Raw genomic sequence first — 21,882 nt, 5'->3', positions numbered from 1 at the left:
AGATGGCGGAGAGTATGAGGACGGGTGTGATTTCGTTATTATTTAAGAAAGGGAATCCTCATTTACTTGATAATTATAGACCTCTCACTATGTTATGCGTAGATTATAAGATTTTAAGTAAGATAATTGCAAATAGATTGGTAGGGGTAATGTCGGATATAGTGGGAAGTGATCAAACGTGTGGGGTGAAGGGGAGACAAATTTCATGGAATATACAATTACATAGAGACATACTTGCATATGTAAAGGATAGAAAAATGGCGGCAATCTGTGTAAGTTTAGACCAACAAAAGGCATTTGATAGGCTAGATTACGAAATTTTGTGGGAGGTAATGACTAAGATGGGCTTGGGAAAACAATTTATAAGGTGGGTGAGGATCCTTTATAAAGAGATATATTCAAAAATCAAATTGAACGGGTTCCTCACGGAAAAAGTTCATCAAGCGAGGGGGTTGAGACAAGGGTGCCCGTTATCGGTGGTACTCTATGTATTATATGTTGAACCATTGGCTTGTGCAATTCGGGAGAATAAAAGAGTGAGGGGGATAATGATGCCGGGGGGGGAATGTTTGAAAATATCTCAATATGCGGATGATACTATACTATATTTAGCGGACGACGACAGTTTAAGAGAAGTTGTGGAAATATTAAAAATATATGAAGAAGTTACAGGATCAAAAATAAATAAGGAAAAGACAAAATATAAGTACTTGGGGACGTGGGAAGGTAGAAGGGAAAATATTTGTGATTATACTTTGTGTGAAGGTCCTATGGACATTCTAGGAATTTCTTTTGGGAATAAGGAGGGCGATGCTATTTGGAACTGGAAGGGGAAGATGGCAGAGGTGGAAAGGAAATTACGACTATGGAAAATGAGGAAGCTTACAATTACTGGGAAGGTGTTAGTGATAAAGAGTGAGGTGGTGCCGAAATTATTGTATCTAGGCTATGTGTTCCCGATGCCACAAGTATTTAGAGCACAAATAATGAGGGGAATATTTAACTTTATATGGGGAGGTTACGAGTACGTAAAGAGAGTACAAATGTATCAGGAGGTTGCCGATGGGGGAAAAGGGGTACCGAACATTCCGTTAAAGTTAGATACGATTTTTTATGCAAATGTGTGTACGCTGTTAAAGAAGCCATATATTCATAAATGTCAGATATTGTTATGGTTTTGGTTAGCTATTCCATACCGGTTTTTAATTGGGTGGGAAAATCAGGGGCCGAAGGCAGAGACAAGACCAGAATACTTTCAGAGGATGGTTAAGTGGGGAAAGAGACATATAGAGTGCAGGGAGGTGGATACAATACAAAATCATAAACTTCTGTATAAAAAACTGGTGAGGAATGCTAACTACAACCAGGGGATAGTGAGTTCGGAAGTTTGGGAATACGCACAGGATAAGAGTTATAAGAATGTTTTGAAAGATTTTAATTGGATGCACCTACATAGGAAATTACCTGTAAGGACTACGATGTATGCACATAATTTGGGGAAGTTAAAAGAATGTCCGAGGGATAATTGCACAGAGGAAGAAACGATTGAACACGTCCTATGGGGGTGCAAATATGCAAAAAAGGTATGGGCTGGAATGAAAGGGAGGTATAAGGGACTAGAGGCTTTGACATATGAGGAAATAACTTATCTTAGGCCTAAGGATAAAAAGAAGGAGGAAAATAAAATACGTTGTATGTTGTTATCAATTATAAAACTTAAGATATGGAGGGCAAGACAGGGGTATATAAAGGGGGGGTATGAATGGAAAGAGATGGGAACAATAAAGGATATAGAGAGGGAATTTGAGGGGATATATCGGCATGAATTACAAAGATGGGGAATAGACACGATTAAGGACAGGTGGAAGGATTATTATGAATGATGTAAAAGATGTTTTTGTGAAATATGAAAAGTATTCAATGGAATGTTGAGCAAATGGAAATGTAAGATGGTGTTGTAAGTAAAAATAAAAAAGAAAAAAAAAATCTGTTCTTATCAGTTTAATATCTGATACGTCCCCTACCCGGGGACCATATATTAAATTGATTTTTGGAGCAGGGAGATGGAATAGGGGCTTGCTCCGTCCACTCCATGCATCGACCTGGTATTGCAGTATTTCTAGGAACGGTGCACCCCCTGAAGCTGTGAAAAACAAATGGCATTTGACTCAACAGTTCGTGCAAAGAAATTTCTTATACGCTAGATATATGCGTGCGTCTGCATATCTGGACATTGTCTTCGTGTAATCTTCCAAGGTTAGTCAGACTGAAATCTTGCGACTTAATATTTGTGAATGACTTACATTTAACTATTACCAGAATTACTAAATCCTGCCACTTGGACTGACACGTGGCTGGACACACACTTTCTATGGGAAATCAAAAAAATATGTCGTTTTGAACTGCAGTTACACTATTCTGGCTCCAATCCTGCAGTTACCTCTGTTGTCCACTAGAGACCAATAGAAGTCTTTAAAAACCGGAGGCTGCCATCTACAAGGACTCATGTTGATTATAGGTTTAACTCTTCTCTTTCTCTACATACTGCAGCTTTCTGTCCTCTGTGGCTGTAAATTACATCGTTTGAAAAAAAAAAACACCACACAATTTTTTCTTGGCTTTTTAGCTAAAATCACCTGTATTGTCTGTTGTTTCCATTTGTGGATGGTTAATAGTGCAGAAGATTGTTTTTCTGTTTTCAGGATTACATGAAAACATTTTGGAACAGATCATTTTTGTATATAATAAATCTTAGGATAGTATTGGTTTTGATGATTTATAAAACAGCTGTGTGCCGTAGCCCTGGTAGTGTGGATCCTTAGTGTGTAAAGAGTAGATATCTCATGTAATATGTGTGAATGAAAATCCATGGACTTTATAAGAGTCCTCCATTTATGGCTATGATCCTAACAAACAAGATTAATACGTTTCTTTCTCCTACCAATCTTCCTGTTTCCTAAAGGAACACGCATGCACAATATATATGCACCAGGATGCAGTGGCGTGTCTAGAAAATTTTTGTTGGGGGGGCCAGGTAGGGGCACAGATTTGGAGAAGGGTGGCAGATGTAATTGGCAGATAATGTTAAAAACAATTCTACCAACCGTTCACCATAATTCAATAACCCTGTAAACCTAATAACCGTAACCTTATTAGAATGAGATTTTAACCACTACGGTGCAAAGTGTTTAGATATTGTGTTGATTAAGTACAAGAGATACAATCAGTCAGTGTTTATTCAGCATTCAAGGACATCAATATTTGCATAGTATTTTTACTGACATGTAGTGCACATGTGTTTTGGGCAAAAACATTTTTGAATATTAAAATACGAACATTTTTAACATACAATTGGCAAATTAGCCAATTCCAATGCAAAACCAATGCCTGTTAAAAAAAAAAAAAGAAGATAATCTTCTCACAAACTGGTGTTTGATTTTGAAACAGGAAAAAAGTGGAGAAACAACTGAAAAGACTAACATTTGAATAAAACCTGAAAGCAAGTAAATACTTTATATGCTGCCTTACTTTGGTAATATTGAGAACAACACTGGCTGATGATGAAATGCAGTCAGCTGGCATGGTGACACTGCCAGTATTAACCTGCAGGGCTGGACTGGGACAAAAAATTGGGCATTTTCACTACAGATTGGCCCACCAGGTATTAAAGCCATAAAGCCTTTGAATGAAAACAAATGCTGTTGTGACAGTGATGTACAGTCTTTTTGGTATATGTATGATTTCCATACATTTTACGTCAGATAAAAACTTTCTTCACAAGATTCAGATAATTATTTAATAAAAGCTAGATATTTTAAATGAGAATAAAAAAGAAAAGTATTTCTTTGTGCCCACCTTTCCCTGTTAATGCCCTACCTGGCCCCCTGGCAACACTTTGCTAGACCCGCCCCTGCACAGTTACCAGCTGTCTGCTACATAAAAAAAGGATCCTGGTGTTATTTATCTCTCAGAAACAGTTCATAACTTCAACTCATTCCTGTCACCTAAAAGGTAAACCTGTTTCTCCATCACCTGTTCAGCTCTGATGATTCAGTAAGGACATCTCCTGGTTTCATCTTCATGTTTCCCTCTCACCACATATCCAAACCGACATCATGACCAGCAGCTTTACAGCTTTACAGCTGTGGCTCCAGCAAACATTCTAACTAAATAAATTCTAACAACAGCTGATCAAGCTTAAACGTGCTGCTGCTGTTTAGCGCGACATCTGCTGGTTTCCTCTTTCTGGCTCAAAGTGGGTGATAAACAAACAAGAGAGACGATCAGCTGATCATTGATCAGTTTCATGATTGAAGTAGCAACAGGAGAGAGAGGAGAGATAATGAGAGGAGAAGAGGCAGCTGTGCAGCGTAAAGACAGAATAACTCCAGTTTTGTGTCTTTTTCCATCCTAGCTGAAGTCCGGGACAAACTGCGTCTCTTCTCAGCTCAATACCAAACGCGTAATATTTTCTCTGAATGAGGGACCATTCCATTTTTTAAGGAGCTGTTGGCAACTCTACTAACTAACCTTATGAATAAAATAAAGTTCACTATCAGTAACATCATAGCAACCGAACATCTGTATAAACTTGTCATGCTAGCTCACACAGTATGAGGTATTGTAACTGACTGTAAAAAGTCAGCACAACGAAAATAAACTCCACCTAAACTTGGTTTATATCTGACCCAGATAGACTGCAGGTCATAACTTCTTACCTGAAGTTCAGTTCACCTGACACTCGGACTGGTGGCCGCCTCGGGGCTCTCCTCCTGCTTCCCCTTCCCTCATCCACCTGCTGGCCTCTGTGGAAGCCCTGCCATAGCCACCACCAAACAACTGAGTTATTTTTACACATCGACCTGCATCTTATAACTCATAACTCTTATGTTAAGTGGGGGAACTTGCACAATCGGTGGCTAACTAAATACTTTTTTGCCCCACTGTACACTCACTGGCCAAATTTTTGTTAGATACACCTGTTGAGCTGCTCATTAGGTCAAATACCTAATCAGCCTATCACATAGCAGCAGCTCAGTGCATTTAGGCATGTATACATTAATAAGATGACCTGCTGAAGGTCAAAGGGGATTTAAATGACTCTGAACATGCATTGTTGTTTGTGTCGGACAGGCTTGTCTGAGTATTTCAGAAACTGTACAACCATCTAACCGGTTTATAGAAAATGGTCTGAAATGGAGGAAATCTCCTGTGAGCAGCACTTCTCTGGCAAAAAATCACTTGTTGGTGCCAAAGATCAAAAGCGGAATGAGCAGATTACTTACAGCTGTAAGGAAAGCAACATGAACTCAAATACCCACTTACTTCAACCAAGTTATCAAGAAGAGCACCGCTGAAAGCACAATACGTTGAACCTCGAAGCTGATGGCCTAGTGTCACCTGCTGGATAGAGGTGAAAACACAAAGCAAACAATGTCTCTTTCATCTGTTTCACAGCATGCACGGGAACTGGAAACTCGCCGAAGGGAGGCAGAGGAGAGAGAGCGGAGGAAGCAGAGGGAGGTGCAGCTGGAACTGGAAAGACAGCTGAAAGAGGCTGTGATGGTAAAAAAAAAAGTTTTCCACTTGACACCAATTATGTACAGAGTCTTTTCTCCTTGACTTTGATCTTTGAGAACTCCAGCAAAATGTTGACTGTCATTATAAAATTCACACCTAGTCTTTAATGATTTGGAAAATGGTTATGACAGTCCAGGAAAAGGTAATTCAGGAATAGGTCAGTTTATACCGCTCTGTTGGTGCATCTGTTTATGTAGCTGTGTGTGTGTGTGTGCATAGATAAAAGACAGCATGCAGGCTGAGATGCAGGTGAAGGAAAAGGAGGCTGAACAACAGAAGAAGAGGATCAGGGAGCTGGAGCTGACACAGCAGCAGCTGGAAGTTGCCCTTAATATGGAGATCCAGGCTCGGCTGGAGGAGGAGAGGGCCAGACTGGAGCTTGAGCGGTAACAATGGATTTCTAACTCTTATTATGGCCCTTTATTATTTTATTTGTGATGGAGATCTGAGATATCCATGAGAAGTATTAACATTTTCAGTTGCTTCTTCCCTTTTTCCCCTCCTTCAGGTTGCTGCAGGCTGAAGATGAAAAGAGGAAACATTTCCAGCTCCTCCAGGAGCAGCAACGTACAATGCAAAACCTCAGCCCCATACAGGAGCTGTCAGATGGCAGTCCCGATGAGGACACCCCCTCGGCCCTCAACTCTGCCTCTCAGGAGCTCCAGGATCTGCAGGCATCTCGCCAAAGAAGTCACCAGCGTCTGGAGGTGAACAAGTTTGTTTTGACTGGCTTTGTGAGCAGCATCTTATTTAGTGCTCTTCTAAAACACCACTGATGAAGATGCCTGCATGATTTTTGTTTCCAGGAGGTTCAGGAGAGGCTGAGGAATGCCAGTCAACAGGTACGGCACTGGAACATCCAGCTGAACCGACTGATGACCCCCATTACTCCTGCAGGTGCGGTATTCACTTTGCCTCTTTGCAGCACAGACTTCTGGAACAGAGTGTTAGTATAGTTAATAACAGTGTAGACCAGGGGTGTCAAACTCAAATACACAGTGGGCCAAAATTCAAAACTGGATCAAAGTCGCGGGCTAACTTTAATATTTATTGAAATATATTTATTCCTCCAGATATAAGAATGAATCTTTTCTTATGGACTCAAACACATTTTGCTGAAAAACTGAATATGGAACAAGCAAAGCTTAATACTAAACAATATATATTAGCTGTATAATACCAGTAGGCCAGCTCTAATAGTAATTTGGTATGGCTTCGCGGGCCAAATGTAATTAGGTTGCGGGCCAAATTTGGCCAGAGTTTGACACCTATGGTGTAGACCATATAATCTGTCAGATAATTGCATTAAAATGCTACAAAAGGCACCTACCCCCAAACATGTCAAGAGATTCATTCAGTGACTTGAATGAAAGAATCTGACTCACCTCAAGTTAATTAAAATTAAAAATAAATCTTATTATGATTTAAACACGGAAATCTTAAAACGAAAAATAACCGCATGCACAGTTGTTACAGGCTGCAAACATGTTTTATACTGCTTTGAAGTCTGGGACAGCATCATAAGAGGCATAACTGATCTCACCATAGTCCCATGAAGACTCAAGATGAGTGTTTTCACGACTGCCATCTTGGTGTTTTGAAATCAGGCATGATGAATGAAGGGAAGAACTGTCTGTTAAGGTTCTCAGTCGTTCAGGTCATCGTAGTCTAAGGAGCTTGGAAAGAAAAGCATCTGGACTTCTTTAAGTTTCTTGAAGAGCATTTCACCTCTCATTCAAGAAGCTTCTTCAGTTCTCTGAAGAAATTCTGAACTGAAGAAGCTTCTCAGATGAGAAGTGAAACATCTTCAAGAAACTTAAAGAAGTCCAGATGCTTTTCTTTCCAAGCTCCTTAGACTGTAGTTAAACTTCACACACTGGACTTGTCAGTCACACATCCTTCGCCAGTAGGCATTCCCAGAATGATCTTTCCCCTTCTGACGCTTAGAATGACCAAATATGTGCAAAATGGACAATTCCACATGCCACCATGTCAGTCTTTTATTAAATATGACATGAAACAAATGACTGAGCCATTAAATTTGTCACAAAGGTGTTCACCTAATTCCAGGCAAATGGAATAGACTTCTATGGGACCATAAGTCTTTTTGCACTTTGACATTTGTTTTACTTTTCAGATCTGTAACCTATAACTTTTATACTGTATGTGTTTTGATCATAGGAGTCTACGGGGACTTACTTACTTTTAGCACGTTTAGCAGTTGATGTTGGCTTCTTTTTTCAGTACTGGAGCTTCCTGCTCATTGAAGACTTTTCTAAAAGGAAATGCTTAATCCAAAATGGCGTTTTAAGGGCTTGGATTAATGTCAATTTCAGCAAATATTCTTTCTTATGTTAAAAGAACATGGATCTCTGTCAGTGATAACTTCTGACTTTATAACTCAAATTTTAAGAGAGAGCTTCACTGCTAAGCTCTCATCTGTGTGGGTGTCACGGTTCGCTTGAGGACTCACACGCAGGACTCAGAGGCACAGTCTGTATTTATTACAGTTCCACCAGGTGTATATACAAACAGTGCAGGGGATAGTGCTATATACAAAGCGGTGACAGGGAAAAGGCTCTGGGGAAATCCAGGTAGGGAAAAGACACTTGCTCCTCTTCTGACTCTCTCTCCAAACACCGCTCGGGGGATGCAGAGTCGGGTCCAGGGGATCTATGTACAGAAGGAAACACACGTTAGAGGTTTTGCACAGGGAAGCAAAAGAGAACTTGCTCAGAGCCGGGCTGCACTGACGCGAGTCACACACAACGATCCAGTGATGAGTAGAAGCCACTCCCTGGCTTAAATGCTGGCTGCACTGATGAGGCCCAGGTGTTTCCTCCTCAGAGGGGCGTGGGCCGAGGGCGTGAACCCACCATGAGTTCCACCCTGGCGAGAGAGAGAGAGAGAGAGAGAGAACACTACTAGTCAGCGGCCTGCTGATCCCCTGGCCGTGACAGTGGGGTTCAAATCCCTTATTCAGATTAAGATTTTATGTGACATTACATTGGCAAAAATTAAATTTACTTGAATAATGTGAGTATTGGAGTAAGTACTTGAGTAGTTTTTGAATAACTTTAATTTTGTAATGTGCATATTTTATGAATAATGATGTTTCAATACTTTAATCTACTGAATAAGTAAGAATTAGACTTAATAATCTTTTTACTTTAAAAAGGGAAATTGTGTACAATCTTTTATTCTCCAAAATGCACATAATAAAAATGTTTTGGGGAATGTATATGCTTTTTAAAAACCAATTGCTTCTTACCTGATGCATGCTATAACTTTCAGCAAAACTGAACTAAAATTTGTTAACAAGCTTACCAAATAAGAAATGTTTTGTGAATTTTCTTTGCAGAGCGACTGGAAAGCCGGCTGTTATCAAAGCCCACATGCCCTAAAAAGGAGGACGCGCTGGCCAGTAATGAGTTCATCACTAAGTTTAAGATAAGAGTTGATCAGAATAGAGGCGATGATGAAAGTCTGGAGCATCAGTTGGAGGCTGCCAACCTGTCTGATGAATCGTTCGAGGCCCAGACAGAAGTCAACGGACAAATATGATCACAGACATTTTAAAAACGCGAGTTGAGAGTTAAGGGGGAAAATATTGTAATAAGTATATATTTGAATTGCACACTAAGATATAAAGTGATGGCAGCGAGCACAGTGTTGCAGGATTTAATTAAAAACACATCTGACTAAGACCAACTGAAATTTAGAGTTGTGTATAATAAAGTTTATTCATGATTAATAAAACAAATCTGTAATAATTTTCTTTCTCTTTTGTCCATCTGAATCTCGCTACAGCTTAAATAAAAGAAAAGAATGTGTTTTGAATATATTAAACTATTCTCTCTTTTTCTTTCTTTCTTTTTTTCTTGGTGGGTTTTCTTTTGCAATCAAACGCAACATTATACAATTATATAGTATAGTAAGAAATATCCTTTAACTTAATTTAGTATTTGTTTTTTCATTTTTGTTTTTATTGTTTCCCCTTCAGTTTTGTGCTCATAACATGTTCTAATCTGACATATTATGCAGTAAATTATTTTTGCAATAACTTAACAGGCCATTGTGGGAGCCAACATTCATTTATCAAAGACATATTTGTATATTCTGTGGGCTGCTTTATGGTTGTGTCATTTAGAAACATAAGCCACAACAGACTTCCACTGGAGAGTACTTAAAAATGTATTTTTATGTAAAGATATTTTAATAACTACTATATTAAGGGAGAACCTATTGTTACATGGATTAATTGTACAAACTGTAGAGAAATAAGTTTAAGCGTGCAACTTTTTATTCATTTTTAACTGTATTAATGTTTTTATGTTAATACAGCCGCCTCATATCTGTTTCCTCAGTGTTTTTTAAACCATGTACTCCATCTATGAGTAAGAACATGAATAAATTCCTTTCCAAATTTGTAGTTCTTTTTTCCAACACACAGATGAAGGTATTCTTTTGCACCAAGGCGTTAAAGAAATGCTAAGAAAAAATGAAAATACTACGTTGCAACCTGTGTGTGTGTGTGTGTGTTTATATATCTGTATCTATATAGATATAGATATATATGTGTATTCGTACCCTTTTTTCATCATCTAGTTTCCTGTGCCAGATCTTCTACTGATCCACTGAGGCAGACATGTAAAAAACATGAACTAAAGCATATTTCTGTATATAAACAGGACTTTAAATCTTTATCAACAGCTACTTTAGAGGAAATTCTTCAATAAACTGCAACCAAAGGCTCAACTCAGAGGACAAAACCCAACCTGTTATAAATAGTGTGACACCAAACTTTCTCTTGTGTAAAGTTACAAATAGGAGTAATTATCCACAGAAGCTTTTATACATAATGAAGTTATAATTCGTCCTGTAGAAATTGTACATTTAAGCTATATAGTTCCCTCTGTGATAACTCTGCTATGAATGCCTCTTATTAACTTTTATGCTTTTACAACCCACTATGAGCAAACACTCAGCAACAGTGGGAAGGGAAAACTCCCTTCTTGAAGGAAAAAACCTCTGGTAGAACCTGGAAATCTGTCTAAACTAGTTGGGGGTTAGAGCAACAGATGCAAGTCTTCAGATCATTTGCAGTGTGACTGTCTTTGTGCACACTTTAACCTGATTCAGTTTTCTTATTTGTCAAAATGCACCATGGGTAAAAAAAACAAAACAAAACAAAATAGTAATGAAGGAGAATCCTCAGCAAAGATGAATTAAACAAGTTTTATTTTGATCCAATTTTACTTTAAGTAAAACACATCTTTATTTGATGACTTTAATGTCATCAAATAAAGACAGTTTTGATGGAGCTCCTGACCCAGCCCAAGCTCTCTATGAAGACGAGGAAAAACTCCCCAGGGGGCCAGATCGATGGGAAGAAACCTCGGGAAAGCCCATTCAAAGAGAGATCCCCTTTCCTGGGATGGCTGGGGGGGTTACAGGAAGTCCGAAAAAGCTAATTTTTTATTTATTTATTTTTTAAGATTGACCCATTCCTGTCCAACAGAAAAAAGAAAGGAGGTTACCACAATGTATCACACTTATATGATAAGGTGTGAATTGTGTGTTTGTGTGTGCTATCTTAGCCAGGGGTGAAGCTGGAGCTCCTCCAGTGTTGGGCGCTTCTCCGGGGCTATAGTTAAACATGCCTCCAAGAAATTCTGGCATTCTTGAAAGAAAGAAAAGATCAAAAAGATGAAGATGATAGTTCTAGTGATCCAAGGCATCAGTGAATCTGGAAGTGTGAAGTTTTCTTACCTGTGGACAGACGCTTTTTGATGCTCAGTTTCTTTGCGAGGAACCTCTCGGTACTAAAGTGCCGTGCATGAAGCGCTTCATACAACACCACTCCCATTTGCCACACCGTGGTGGGTCCACACCTGTAGCAGCTCCTCCTGTACCACTCGGGAGGGGTGTGAAGAGGAGTGCCTAACAAACAGACACAATTACAATTTCTTCTAAAACAAAAGACACAAATTGCTACATCTGTGAAAAGCAGGAGCAGAATATGTTACCATAGAAGACGCGATACAGAGATCGCTGTTTAACAAAGCAGCTCAGTCCAAAGTCAATGATGCGAACTCGAGGCACATCGGAGCCGGTCTCAATCAGAATGTTTTCTCCCTTGATGTCCCGATGAAAGATGTGTTTATCCTCAAGTTCCTTTACAGCATCAACTAGTTGCTTCAGAATGACCTGGAAAAGATGAAAAACACAATAATGAGTTAATGCTTTTCTGCCTTGATTGAATGCTGTACAGTCTAAGGCTCTCCCAGTCAACCTACCTTGGCCTTGTCCTCTGGTAAGGTTCTTCCATATTCTGCTTTGTATTTTTGCAGGTCCACAGCGGGGACAGGTCTCTCCAGCACCAGGATCAGCTCTTTGCCAAGGTCGAACCACTCCAGCAAGGACACAGGTGCTGATATTCCCACTGACCCTTCTGCTTCACCTGCAAGTTTAACCATAATGGCCACTTCCACCGAGAGCATCTTCCCGCTTTCATCCTGAAATATTACAACAAAGTGGATGATGAGAAACGCCGCATTCAATCCAGTAATGTAAAACTAATTCAAGTGTTGGACGCTTACCGCCACTTTGCAGTAGACTTTATTTTTGGGAATGTGTTTGATGGCAACCTAGAAGACACAGAGCATTGGTGAGCATTTCCTCAGTATGACATAATGAAAGGTGGAAACACAGCAGACGTCTCAGTTTACGATATTATCCATTATCTGCGTTACTGCCTGTCTTACTACCATCATCTGAACACTTACTGGAAAACGATCTTCTATCCGGTAGCCAGAAAACACTGCTCCGCAGCCTCCTTCTCCGAGCTGGTGTTCCTCCACATATCTGGCTTGGAATTCACCTGAACAGACAAAACAGCAAATCTTGTTTTATTACAGCTGTGACACAAATTACTCTCCTCTGTAGCCTAAATGTTCCTTTTGCCCTTCCCCTGAATATAAAACCCAAGCTGCTTGCTACTTACGTTTTTGGTCTGCCACTGATTTTTTGTCCTGGTCCACATTCCTTTTTTTTTTCTTGGGTGACTCTCTGTCGTCTCCCGTGGCCTTTCTTTTGCCATTTTTTGCGCACACCTGTTTGTTGTTCAAGTCTGGAGATGTGGAAAACACCAAAAGCATATCAGCTCACTGGATGATAGACACAAACACTAAACACCAATATCTTAAACCTAGCAACCACACTTAATCTACCCCCTTATTCAACTAATTAGCCTACCTTTACCAGAGTCCAACGAGGAGGATGCTTGCTCCTTGTCACCGCTCATATGGTCAAGAAGTTTAGCCCTCTTTGCTCTCTTTGTTGTGTCCTCTTCATCTTGCACAACCTTGCGCTTCACTCCTTTGACCACATCTGAGCTGGTGGAAGGACCAGCCTGCTCAGCGACCCTCCTCCTTTTCATTGGGGTCTTCTTTTCAGGACTGGCCTTTCTTTTAGCAGTCCTGCTCTTACAATCTATAAACGACAACAACACAGTGGTGAAAAAGAGTCCCCGACATCAAGACTGGAAGCAGTTTGATGGCAAAGAATTTGAAATTGCTTTTGCTTAAATGATCACAAGTTTAATCTTGGGATGAAAAAAATAACTGATCAGTGCGAGTTGATACTAGGTTTACTAAGTCTTAGATCTTGATGGCACTTGTTGGTCTGTTTTTACTGTTGAGTCCAAGAATAAACTTATTACATTATTTTACCAAAAGACCGGTAACCTTTCTTTGATTAGACATCTTGTATTAAAGCTATTTTCAATTAAACATATGATTCAATTGCTCCAAAAATGATTCACACAGTGTCAACATTTCTAGGATTTGGATTTTACCAGGATTTGATTTTATTATTTTACTTACCTTGATCTCCCAAATCTTTCTTATCGGCTGGAGTGGCAATTTTTCTTGTTTCCTTTTTCATTGTAATTTCGGAGACCCTTTAAAATCGAAAATGTAAACCGTAATGAGCTAAGATTGAGTTAATATTCCTTCAAATGTGCACCCTTCAAATGCTTGACTTTTCTAACTGAATTCTGTAAGTGAGCTTTATAAGTAAACTCTGGAAACTACGGCAACACAACATAGAATCTTGCCATCCCAACAACAGACTGTTCTCTCTGCTGAGGTCAGGAAAGCGATTCCGCTCCCTGAAGACCAACACAGAGAGACTGAGGAGGAGCTTCTTCCCGCAGGCGATACGGTCTCTCAATCACACCACCACACAGTACTGACCCACACATATGGTTCTTACACACACACTGGACTTTCTGGACTTTGGTTTTGCACAACACTGGTCACTATATTCTTCATTTCCGGTTAATACTTGTACAGCTGCTGTTATTGTGTATATATTTATTTATATTTAGATTTCTTCATACATTCTTATATAGTTCTATATTGTGTATTTTGTTGTACAGTTATTTTATTTTCAACTTTAATTTATATATTTTATCTTATTCTTCCCAGTTAAATTTACCCTTCATTCTAATTTGTGTTGTACAGTTATTTCATTTTTAACCTTAATTTATATTTTATTCCTTCTTAGTTAAATTTACCCTTTTTAATTTTTCATATTTATTTCCTATCTTATTCATAGCCTTTTCCTTTTTTGTTTTCTTTAGGTCACGAGCAGTTGTCCAAGCATTTCACTACATATCGTACTGTGTATGACTGTGTACGTGACAAATAAAATTTGAATTTGAATTTGAATTTGATTTGCCTTTCAGTGACTTCACTGACTGCCAGTAGTTCAAAGTAGTTTACAGAAAAACACTGGCAGACAAAGCCATAATATTTCTTATAATTCAATCATTTCATATCAATTAAACAGTTTCTTTCATTATCTTTCATCATTTGTATAAAGACCTCATCTATGGATGACAGTATGAAGATTTGTGGTTGACCACACACATTATAATAAACACAGTGTCAGCTACATTGTCATCTGATTTAAAGTATTTATTATGTACATTTAACTGTCATGGTAGTGAGTCTGTGACCCAGTGTTTTGTGTTTGTTCATTTATATTCATTGATTATTCTTATGTATGTTTTTGGTTCTCTTTATTGTTTTCTTCTTGTGTTATATTCTTAGGCTTTAGGTTTCTGTTACTTTGCCTTGCCCCTGTGTCCCACGTGTCATGTCTAGTCACTCTTGTTTCCATGTTCCCCAATTTCTCCCCAGTCAGTCATGTCTCTGTGTCAACTCTGTGTCTTTGTAAAAGTCTCTTGTTTGCTGTTTTACTTTGATAGTCATGTGTGCTGTGTTAGTGTTTTCATGTCTGTGAAGGTTCTCAGTCATCTAGGTCATCGTAGTCTAAGGAGTTTGGAAAGAAAGCGTCTGGACTTGAAGTTGCTTGAAGATGTTTCACCTTCTCGGATGAAAAGAACTTAAACTTTGCTTGAACATCTTCAAGCAACTTAAAGAAGTCCAGACGTTTTCTTTCTAAGCTCCTTAGACTATGTTAGTGTTTTCAGTTTTCCTTCCCCATGGTCTTGTTGTTTGTGATTTCTCGCAGCTGTGCTCTCATCCTGTGTCTTATTCCCTCATTTATCCCTCTGTGTATTTAAGCCCATTGTTTTCCTCTGTTTGCTGTTGGGTTATCTGTGTATCATCCATGACAATTAAATGAAATAGCAAATGCAACTACAATTTCAATGAGATTCATTCCTGGCATTCTACTGCGGTGGCTGAAAGTAGACACCAAGCATTATCACTGTAACTGATGTAAATATTGGACTTGGAGGGGATTCGTCTGATAGACTGATGCAAACATTACTGTGAGGAAATTTTTGAATCTCCCAATTTTCTTTCTTTCTGAAAGAAAGAAAGTTGGTTACTGTATCACATTTGTATGGCAAGATGTGAATTCAGTATGCGTGTGTGTTTGTGTCAGAGAGGAGTTTATCTGAGCCAGGGGTAAAGCAGGAGGTCCTCCAGCATTGGGCACTTCTCCAGGACTTTGTTAAAACTTGTTTTCAAGACGTCTGAAATGAAAGAAGGACAAGAGATATCGAGATGATAATTCCAGTGATTCAAGCGATCACATTGATTTTCTGCAAAATTTTCGTTTTGAGAGTCATTCGGCTGGGCAGGGGGTATAACACATCTGCAATGCAGCAACATCTGCTCTCTGGGCCTGTGTGAGAGTGTTATCTCAATGGCGGGAATGAGGATGTTGGAATTTGGCATCTCAGGCACCAACTCATCTCTTTCCTTAACCGGGCTCACCAGAGATTGGTTTCAGCCTCTCTCCATGCTTTAAGGAGGTTGAGTTGATAAATCTGACTGGCCCCTCCCCTGTCTGACCCTATCTCTTCATAGTCAACACCAATGTTCTCACCGTGTGACCATGAACGGTCCTTACCACTTGGCAAGTAATTTCGAGCTAGAAGAAGGGAGTAAGACAAGCACTTTATGTCCCTGTGAAAATACAACTACATTTTATCAAATATCACTAAGCAGTCCTTACCTTTAAATACAGCCTGGTTTCTTTCTCTTTCTTTCTATATCTCTGAGTGAAGTTAGCTCTCATTCTTTCTCTTCCTGTGAAATACAGCAAGTAGAGCTTTAGATAGCAACACACTGTAACACAGTTAGTGTTTGTTGAGGTGATAGAAATGCTGCATTTGAAATTACCTGACACAACATTTTACTCCCTTTTATGTTCACTCCTTTTTTTCTGAAGTACCGCAAATTATGGGCACGTGGGGTTGTTCTGGTGTTGTGCTAAAAATAAATAAATCAACACTACAGTACATGGTTTGTTCTTTCATCTCTTTTTATGCGACATCCTCTACTGATTAAAACGCGACTGCCTTTCACTGTTTAGGCTCAAATCTCATTGTTTGAAGGCCTGCAGTGACGTGAAATATTAACTTCCCCCAAAATGCGTTAAACCCAAAGTAACGAGTTTGTTTTGAAAATATACGGAGTGGAAACTACAGATATTTGTAGTTTTGCACGTCTTTCTTCCTCCACCAGAGGCCATAGGCGCTTTCGATCTTGTATGTCCTCCTGCAGCAACATCTCTGCGAAGCTGATGCCTTCTTGCTTGCAGGTTGAAGAATCTTTGGTGCGCCTCCACAATTCTTCTTTAATTCGCCTCTGTGTGAATAGAATAATGATGTTTCTGTTTCTGCCATCAACTTGTTTCCCTAAGCGGTGGACAATATCAACAGCCTCTTCTAAGTTCAAGTCAGGGGCAATCTTCTGAAGCGTTTGCAAAACCTTCACTCTAATGTTTTCGTCTTTGTCTTCCTTCACCCCTTTCAGTTTTAGGCACCACCTCATTCGGTAGCGCTCTTGTTCTCTCACTCTTCTTTTCAAGTCTTCGTTTTCTTTAAGCAGCAGTTCATTCGCATTTGCCAGTTTAACAACTTTCAGTTTGCAATCAGCTATCTCTGCAGCGTTAAACTCTACAGCCTTAGCCAAGCTGGCAACCATAGCTGCACTTTGTCTGTTTTGTTCTTTGATATCCTCCAGTTGTGCTTCAAATTTTTTGTCAAGTCCCATAATGGCTTCAAAAATAGTTTTATTGGAGATATCATCTTCCTTCGCTAAAGATTTTGTTCTTTTCTTTCCTCTGGCGGTTGTTTTCGTCTCCCTGTGAGGTGTCATGCCGAGCAGATGTCAGAATTGAGTTCAAGCAAAGTTGACTCTTTTGGTGATTACAGTTTGTCCGGGCGGGCTGTGCGTCTTATTTCATCTGCAGACACGTCGTTGGATGAGGAACAGCTCATGTTGGCATCAGTGGCAGTCAGGATGGCGGCATCTTCCAGAGGGAAGGTCAGGTCGCTGGTCTCTCTGAGCAGGACGCTGTCCACCAACAAGCCCGGTTCCACGGCTGGAGATTACCCTCCTCCGGCTGAAGCCCCCGCTTTTCCCCCGAACAGCGAGCCAGCCGCGGCGCCTCACCCAAAAGCAGCGGCTGCTCCGTGCTCCTCTTCCCCAGTCAGGGCAGCCAGTTTGTGGGCATGGGCAGAGGACTTTTGAAATACCCCAACATTAAAGAAATGTTCACCATAGCCCAGAAGATCCTGGGTTACGACCTGCTGTCTCTGTGTCTGGAGGGCCCCGAGGACGAGCTGCAGAAAACCCCAAAGTAAGTGCCAGATAAATGTCTGGAAAAGGACAATAACTGCAGGTCCTGCCTTCTTAAATGTGGCCATTTTATCTTTAAAATAAAAATAAAAATACTGCTACAGTAATATTAATTTATATTTAAAATGTGCGCACATTATGTATGAAGGTGTGGATGAATGATGCTTGTTGTAAGAAAGCATTTTGAGTGCCCAGTAGAAGAGCATCTTTCAAATGCAAAGTTTCTCATTTCAACTTTAATTACTGCACATGATTAAGGCGATAAGAGTAAATAAGGCTTCCAACAGTGGTTATTTCTTATTATCATATCTTATTTTTATTGGTTTTATCAGTAGATTGTTGTTTCACTCCCACCAAAAACATCACCGTAAATAATCTTCTGATTCTGAATGACCATTTAAAAAAATAAACAAATTGTTCTGAGTTAATTTCAGTTACGGATGTATCAGTGACGTAAATGATATATTGGTCATAATCGGGAGGCTGTTACATTTTTATTTTTTTTTTACTTGTTTTGACTTGTCTTTCTGGGGCGATGAACTTTGCAGAAGGTAGAAAGATTTCTTTTTGGGGTTTTTTTGTGCATTTGTTAGCAAGAAGAGGCAGTCGCTTATTAAGCTTAACGCAGGAATGCTTTACAAACATTCAGAGATGGACTTACACACTTGCTTTACTTCTCTCGGGGATAACTTTGTCGGAGATGAAATGCCAGGTTGCTAGCGAAGCTCCACATGCTATCCAGACCACCGACAGGTCCCGCATGCCACAGCCGCTCTATCACGTGATGCATACTGCTCCGACGTGCTAACGTTCTGAGGTGAGTTACGGCATGTTGCAAGTTTTGCGAGGTGATTTCGTGATATTTAATGGATCGGATTACATTTTTTATTTTTCTCCGATATCCGATCCAGTAATTTAGGTCAGTATCGGACCGATACCGATACGTAATATCGGATCGGTCCATCTCTAATTTATATAATGTCAATACTATCAAATTTATTCTGATTTATGTTTATTTATGTTCTTAGGGCTGCGCTCTTCTGGACAGAGATCTCTGATGTTGTTCCTGGGATCTGCTGGAGCCGCTCACCTAGCTTGGGAGTCACCAAACCGAGTGTTCCAATTACCACTGGGACCACTGTTACCTTAACCCTCCACATCTTCTCGAGCTCTTCTCTGAGCCTTTGGTATTTCTCAAGCTTCTCGTGCTCCTTTTTCCTGATGCTGTGCAGGGTGTACCCTGCCTCTCGCCCTATGACAGCTGGGATAGGCTCCAGCGCCCCCCGCGACCCTGAAAAGGATAAGCGGAAGCAAATGGATGGATGGATGGATGAATTTCAAATAAGCTCAATGTTTGTTTATTGTGCTTTAGTTATTTGTTGGCATTAGTTTATTTGTAAAATGATCCCATGCAATACAATTCTACTGTACTGCATTCTTTTTTGTTATTTTTATTCATCAGTCATCAACAACAAAGTTTGTTTTGTTTGTTTGGGGAATGTATTTTTTCGATCTGTTAGTTTTTGCAAATAAAAAAACTTTTAGTTTTTGTATTTCTATTTCGGATAACAGAGAAGCATATTTTTAACATAACTGCTGTGTACTGTAAACAATCGCTTTCAAGCACATTCACAGATCATTACGTTGTGGTTTATGAGCACTAGTGCTAATCATTTAAACAAGTAAATGGCCTGCATTTGTATAGCGCTTTTCTAGTCCCTAAGGACCCCAAAGCGCTTCACACTACATTCAGTCATTCACACACTGGCGATAGCAAGCTACATTGTAGCCACAGCTGCCCTGGGACGCACTGACAGAGGCGGACACTGGCGCCACCGGGCCCTCTGACCACCACCAGTAGGCAAACATGGGGTTAGTATCTTGCCCAAGGATATTTGGCATGCAGCCAGGAGGCAGCCTGGGATCAAACCACCAACCATCTGATTAGTGGCTGACCTGCTCTGCCACCTGAGCTACAGCCACCCAATAGTAAAATACTTAAAACACATTCAAGTATTCTTGACAGAATTGCAGTGTGCAGAAAAGACACTGAGTAAATACTGTATATTTCCTTCCCATGAGTATTATGTCAGTCAGTTTGATCGTCATCATTTTTACAAATGATAGAAAAATATATACCATAATAATACAATAGCTACAATAAATCACACCGTGTTCTTAAAAATGGTTGTAAAAGAATCAAACATTTATCACTAGTGTCCTTATCCTCACACTTCTATATTTTCCTTCTGCCTTAAAAATATGTTTCTGAATAATCAAAACTAAATGTAAATGAAGATGGTGTAGAAGCTCTAAACTAGCTTCAGTATAGCTTTATATATATTTTTTAAACTGCATGTTAACTACACTTTTTTTTAAATGATAAGTTAAACTGCTGTTGGACAGTTAGACCTGTGAGTAGTATCTATAAAATTTCTGTTATTAAGAATAGCTTGCAGCAACATATAATACTATATGTTGGATAGTTTGGTTTATGTGATCTGTTCGGGCTGATGTGAGTAAATGAGATGTACATATTTCAGTGCTTTCCTCTTTATGCCTTTAATAATGAAGATTAAAAAGGATTTAAAAATGGAGGATTTAGTGTTTAATAGCACATTACAGGGTTTCTTTTATGGGTCTTTTTTTTTTTTGCATGTGAAAGTTTCTAAAAAAGCAGAAGTACTAATGAGGAGGTTTTTGTCACTGTCTAAATCACTGTGGTACAGCTGCACTGGCAGAGTCATCCCATGTCTGACAGTAATACACTGCAGAGTCTCCTGTCTCTGCTCGCTTGATAATGAACTGGTAATCAATGTTTGATGAGGACTTAGAGTTGAATCTGTCTGAGGAGAATCCTGTTCCAAAGCTGGGTGAGCTGCTAGAATGATAAAATCTTAGAACATACTGAGGAACCGTTCCAGGAACTTGTTTATACCATCTAACAGAATTCCCATCATCTCTCTCTATGTTACAGTTGAGAACAACTTCTTGACCTGGAGAAACTGTGTGGACAGCAGGTGTTTGGGTCAACACAATCACTGCATCAACATCTGCCAGGAAACACAGAAAAAATAGAAGTTTAAAGTTTAGCTCTAAATATGGACTAAAAAATGGAATAAGAAGATCTTACATGTTAGAGCAGTGATGAGAGTGCAGAAGGTCCACAGCATGTTGTCAGTGTGAGGTGTAAATGATCTTTACTGTTTAGAGATGTGAGTAGGAGAAGAGAGCTGGAGCTTATAAAGAGGAGAGGCAAACTAAAGGAGGAGGAGATTAAAGAAAACTACTTTCACTCATAGATTAAATGATTCATGAGCAGTTTCACATTGTTGTTCATTGTTGTTTCCGATTCATATTCATCATTCATGCTCAAGTCTGTCATAAAATAATATTCTTGAAAAAGTTGTTGTAGCTGTTAGTGTGGCTCTCATTTTGGCCTTCTGTTGCTGTAGCCCATCTGCTTCAAAGTCAGATGTACGGTGCTCCCAAACATGCTCTTCTGCATAGCTTGTTTTGAAACATTGCACCAAAAACTGCTGCTCGCTGGATATTTTCTCATTTGAGTCCTCCATCCCTGTAAACCCTATGGCCGAGTGGTTAAGGCGTTGGACTTAAGCTCTAATGAGCGCATGCTCTCGTGGGTTCAAACCCCACTCCTGGTATAATTTGGAGCCTCATGACTGGTAAACTGAAATGTATGTATGGGAGCAACAATGATCAATAGGAGTTTTTAGGAATTTGCTGTGAGCAATATCCCCCCACCCAGTCACCCCCAAAAAAGCTGGGATGAAAGACAAATGAGAGGTCTGTGCCAAGGTCGCCCCCTCTCAGTCTTACTGTACATGTTATATGTAGAACCGTTGGCTTGTGCAATTAGGGAAAGCCCAGACATAACAGGAATACAGTTACCGGGAGGAGAAACATTAAAAATTTAACAGTATGTAATTATCATATTATGAAAACAATTATAACGCCAAGAAAGTTATAAAAATGAATTGAAGACGCTCCGTCTCAACGACCGCTGATTGGACTGCAGGCGACCACGTGATTTTGAATCTCATTAACCGGCATGCGCTGACCGGCGTTTCAGAAACTAAAGTGTCGTCATATATGTGGCGCCGTTTAAAAACTGAAACATGCCGACCATAGTTATATTGTGATGTTTCGGAGG

General features: G+C 39.6%; 2 protein-coding genes, 1 long non-coding RNA gene and 1 other non-coding gene across 4 annotated transcripts; 2 read left to right on the top strand and 2 right to left on the bottom strand.

The window, feature by feature from the left end:
• The first annotated feature begins 1,949 nt into the window (after positions 1 to 1,949).
• LOC143412836 (U2 spliceosomal RNA) lies at positions 1,950 to 2,139 on the top strand. Its single transcript, XR_013093368.1, has one exon. It is a non-coding gene; the product is annotated as a U2 spliceosomal RNA (small nuclear RNA).
• Positions 2,140 to 5,240: 3,101 nt separating this feature from the next.
• Positions 5,241 to 9,667, top strand: LOC143412615 (uncharacterized). The gene is made up of 6 exons (XM_076873911.1): positions 5,241 to 5,289; positions 5,458 to 5,565; positions 5,800 to 5,966; positions 6,089 to 6,287; positions 6,387 to 6,477; positions 8,942 to 9,667. Exons 1-6 carry the CDS (start codon positions 5,269 to 5,271, stop codon positions 9,142 to 9,144), a joined length of 789 nt encoding a protein of 262 aa, XP_076730026.1. The 5' UTR covers positions 5,241 to 5,268; the 3' UTR covers positions 9,145 to 9,667.
• A 1,137-nt stretch (positions 9,668 to 10,804) lies between these two features.
• On the bottom strand, positions 10,805 to 13,642 carry LOC112436014 (serine/threonine-protein kinase pim-1-like). The gene is made up of 9 exons (XM_024805156.2): positions 13,467 to 13,642; positions 12,838 to 13,074; positions 12,587 to 12,712; positions 12,369 to 12,463; positions 12,183 to 12,230; positions 11,880 to 12,098; positions 11,610 to 11,790; positions 11,353 to 11,523; positions 10,805 to 11,263 (listed from the first exon to the last, which is right to left on the bottom strand). The coding sequence occupies exons 1-9, from the start codon at positions 13,525 to 13,527 to the stop codon at positions 11,172 to 11,174; spliced, it is 1,230 nt and encodes a 409-aa protein (XP_024660924.2). The 5' UTR covers positions 13,528 to 13,642; the 3' UTR covers positions 10,805 to 11,171.
• Positions 13,643 to 15,357: 1,715 nt separating this feature from the next.
• Positions 15,358 to 18,675, bottom strand: LOC143412770 (uncharacterized). Its single transcript, XR_013093310.1, has 3 exons — positions 18,370 to 18,675; positions 16,078 to 16,151; positions 15,358 to 15,592 (listed from the first exon to the last, which is right to left on the bottom strand). It is a non-coding gene; the product is annotated as an uncharacterized LOC143412770 (long non-coding RNA).
• Between the last annotated feature and the right edge of the window lie 3,207 nt (positions 18,676 to 21,882).

The sequence above is a fragment of the Maylandia zebra genome, linkage group LG15, assembly GCF_041146795.1.
Source record: "Maylandia zebra isolate NMK-2024a linkage group LG15, Mzebra_GT3a, whole genome shotgun sequence".
NCBI lineage: Eukaryota > Metazoa > Chordata > Actinopteri > Cichliformes > Cichlidae > Maylandia > Maylandia zebra.
The sequence above is the reverse complement of the archived record's forward strand: the minus strand, read 5'-3'. Positions and strand labels throughout refer to the sequence as shown.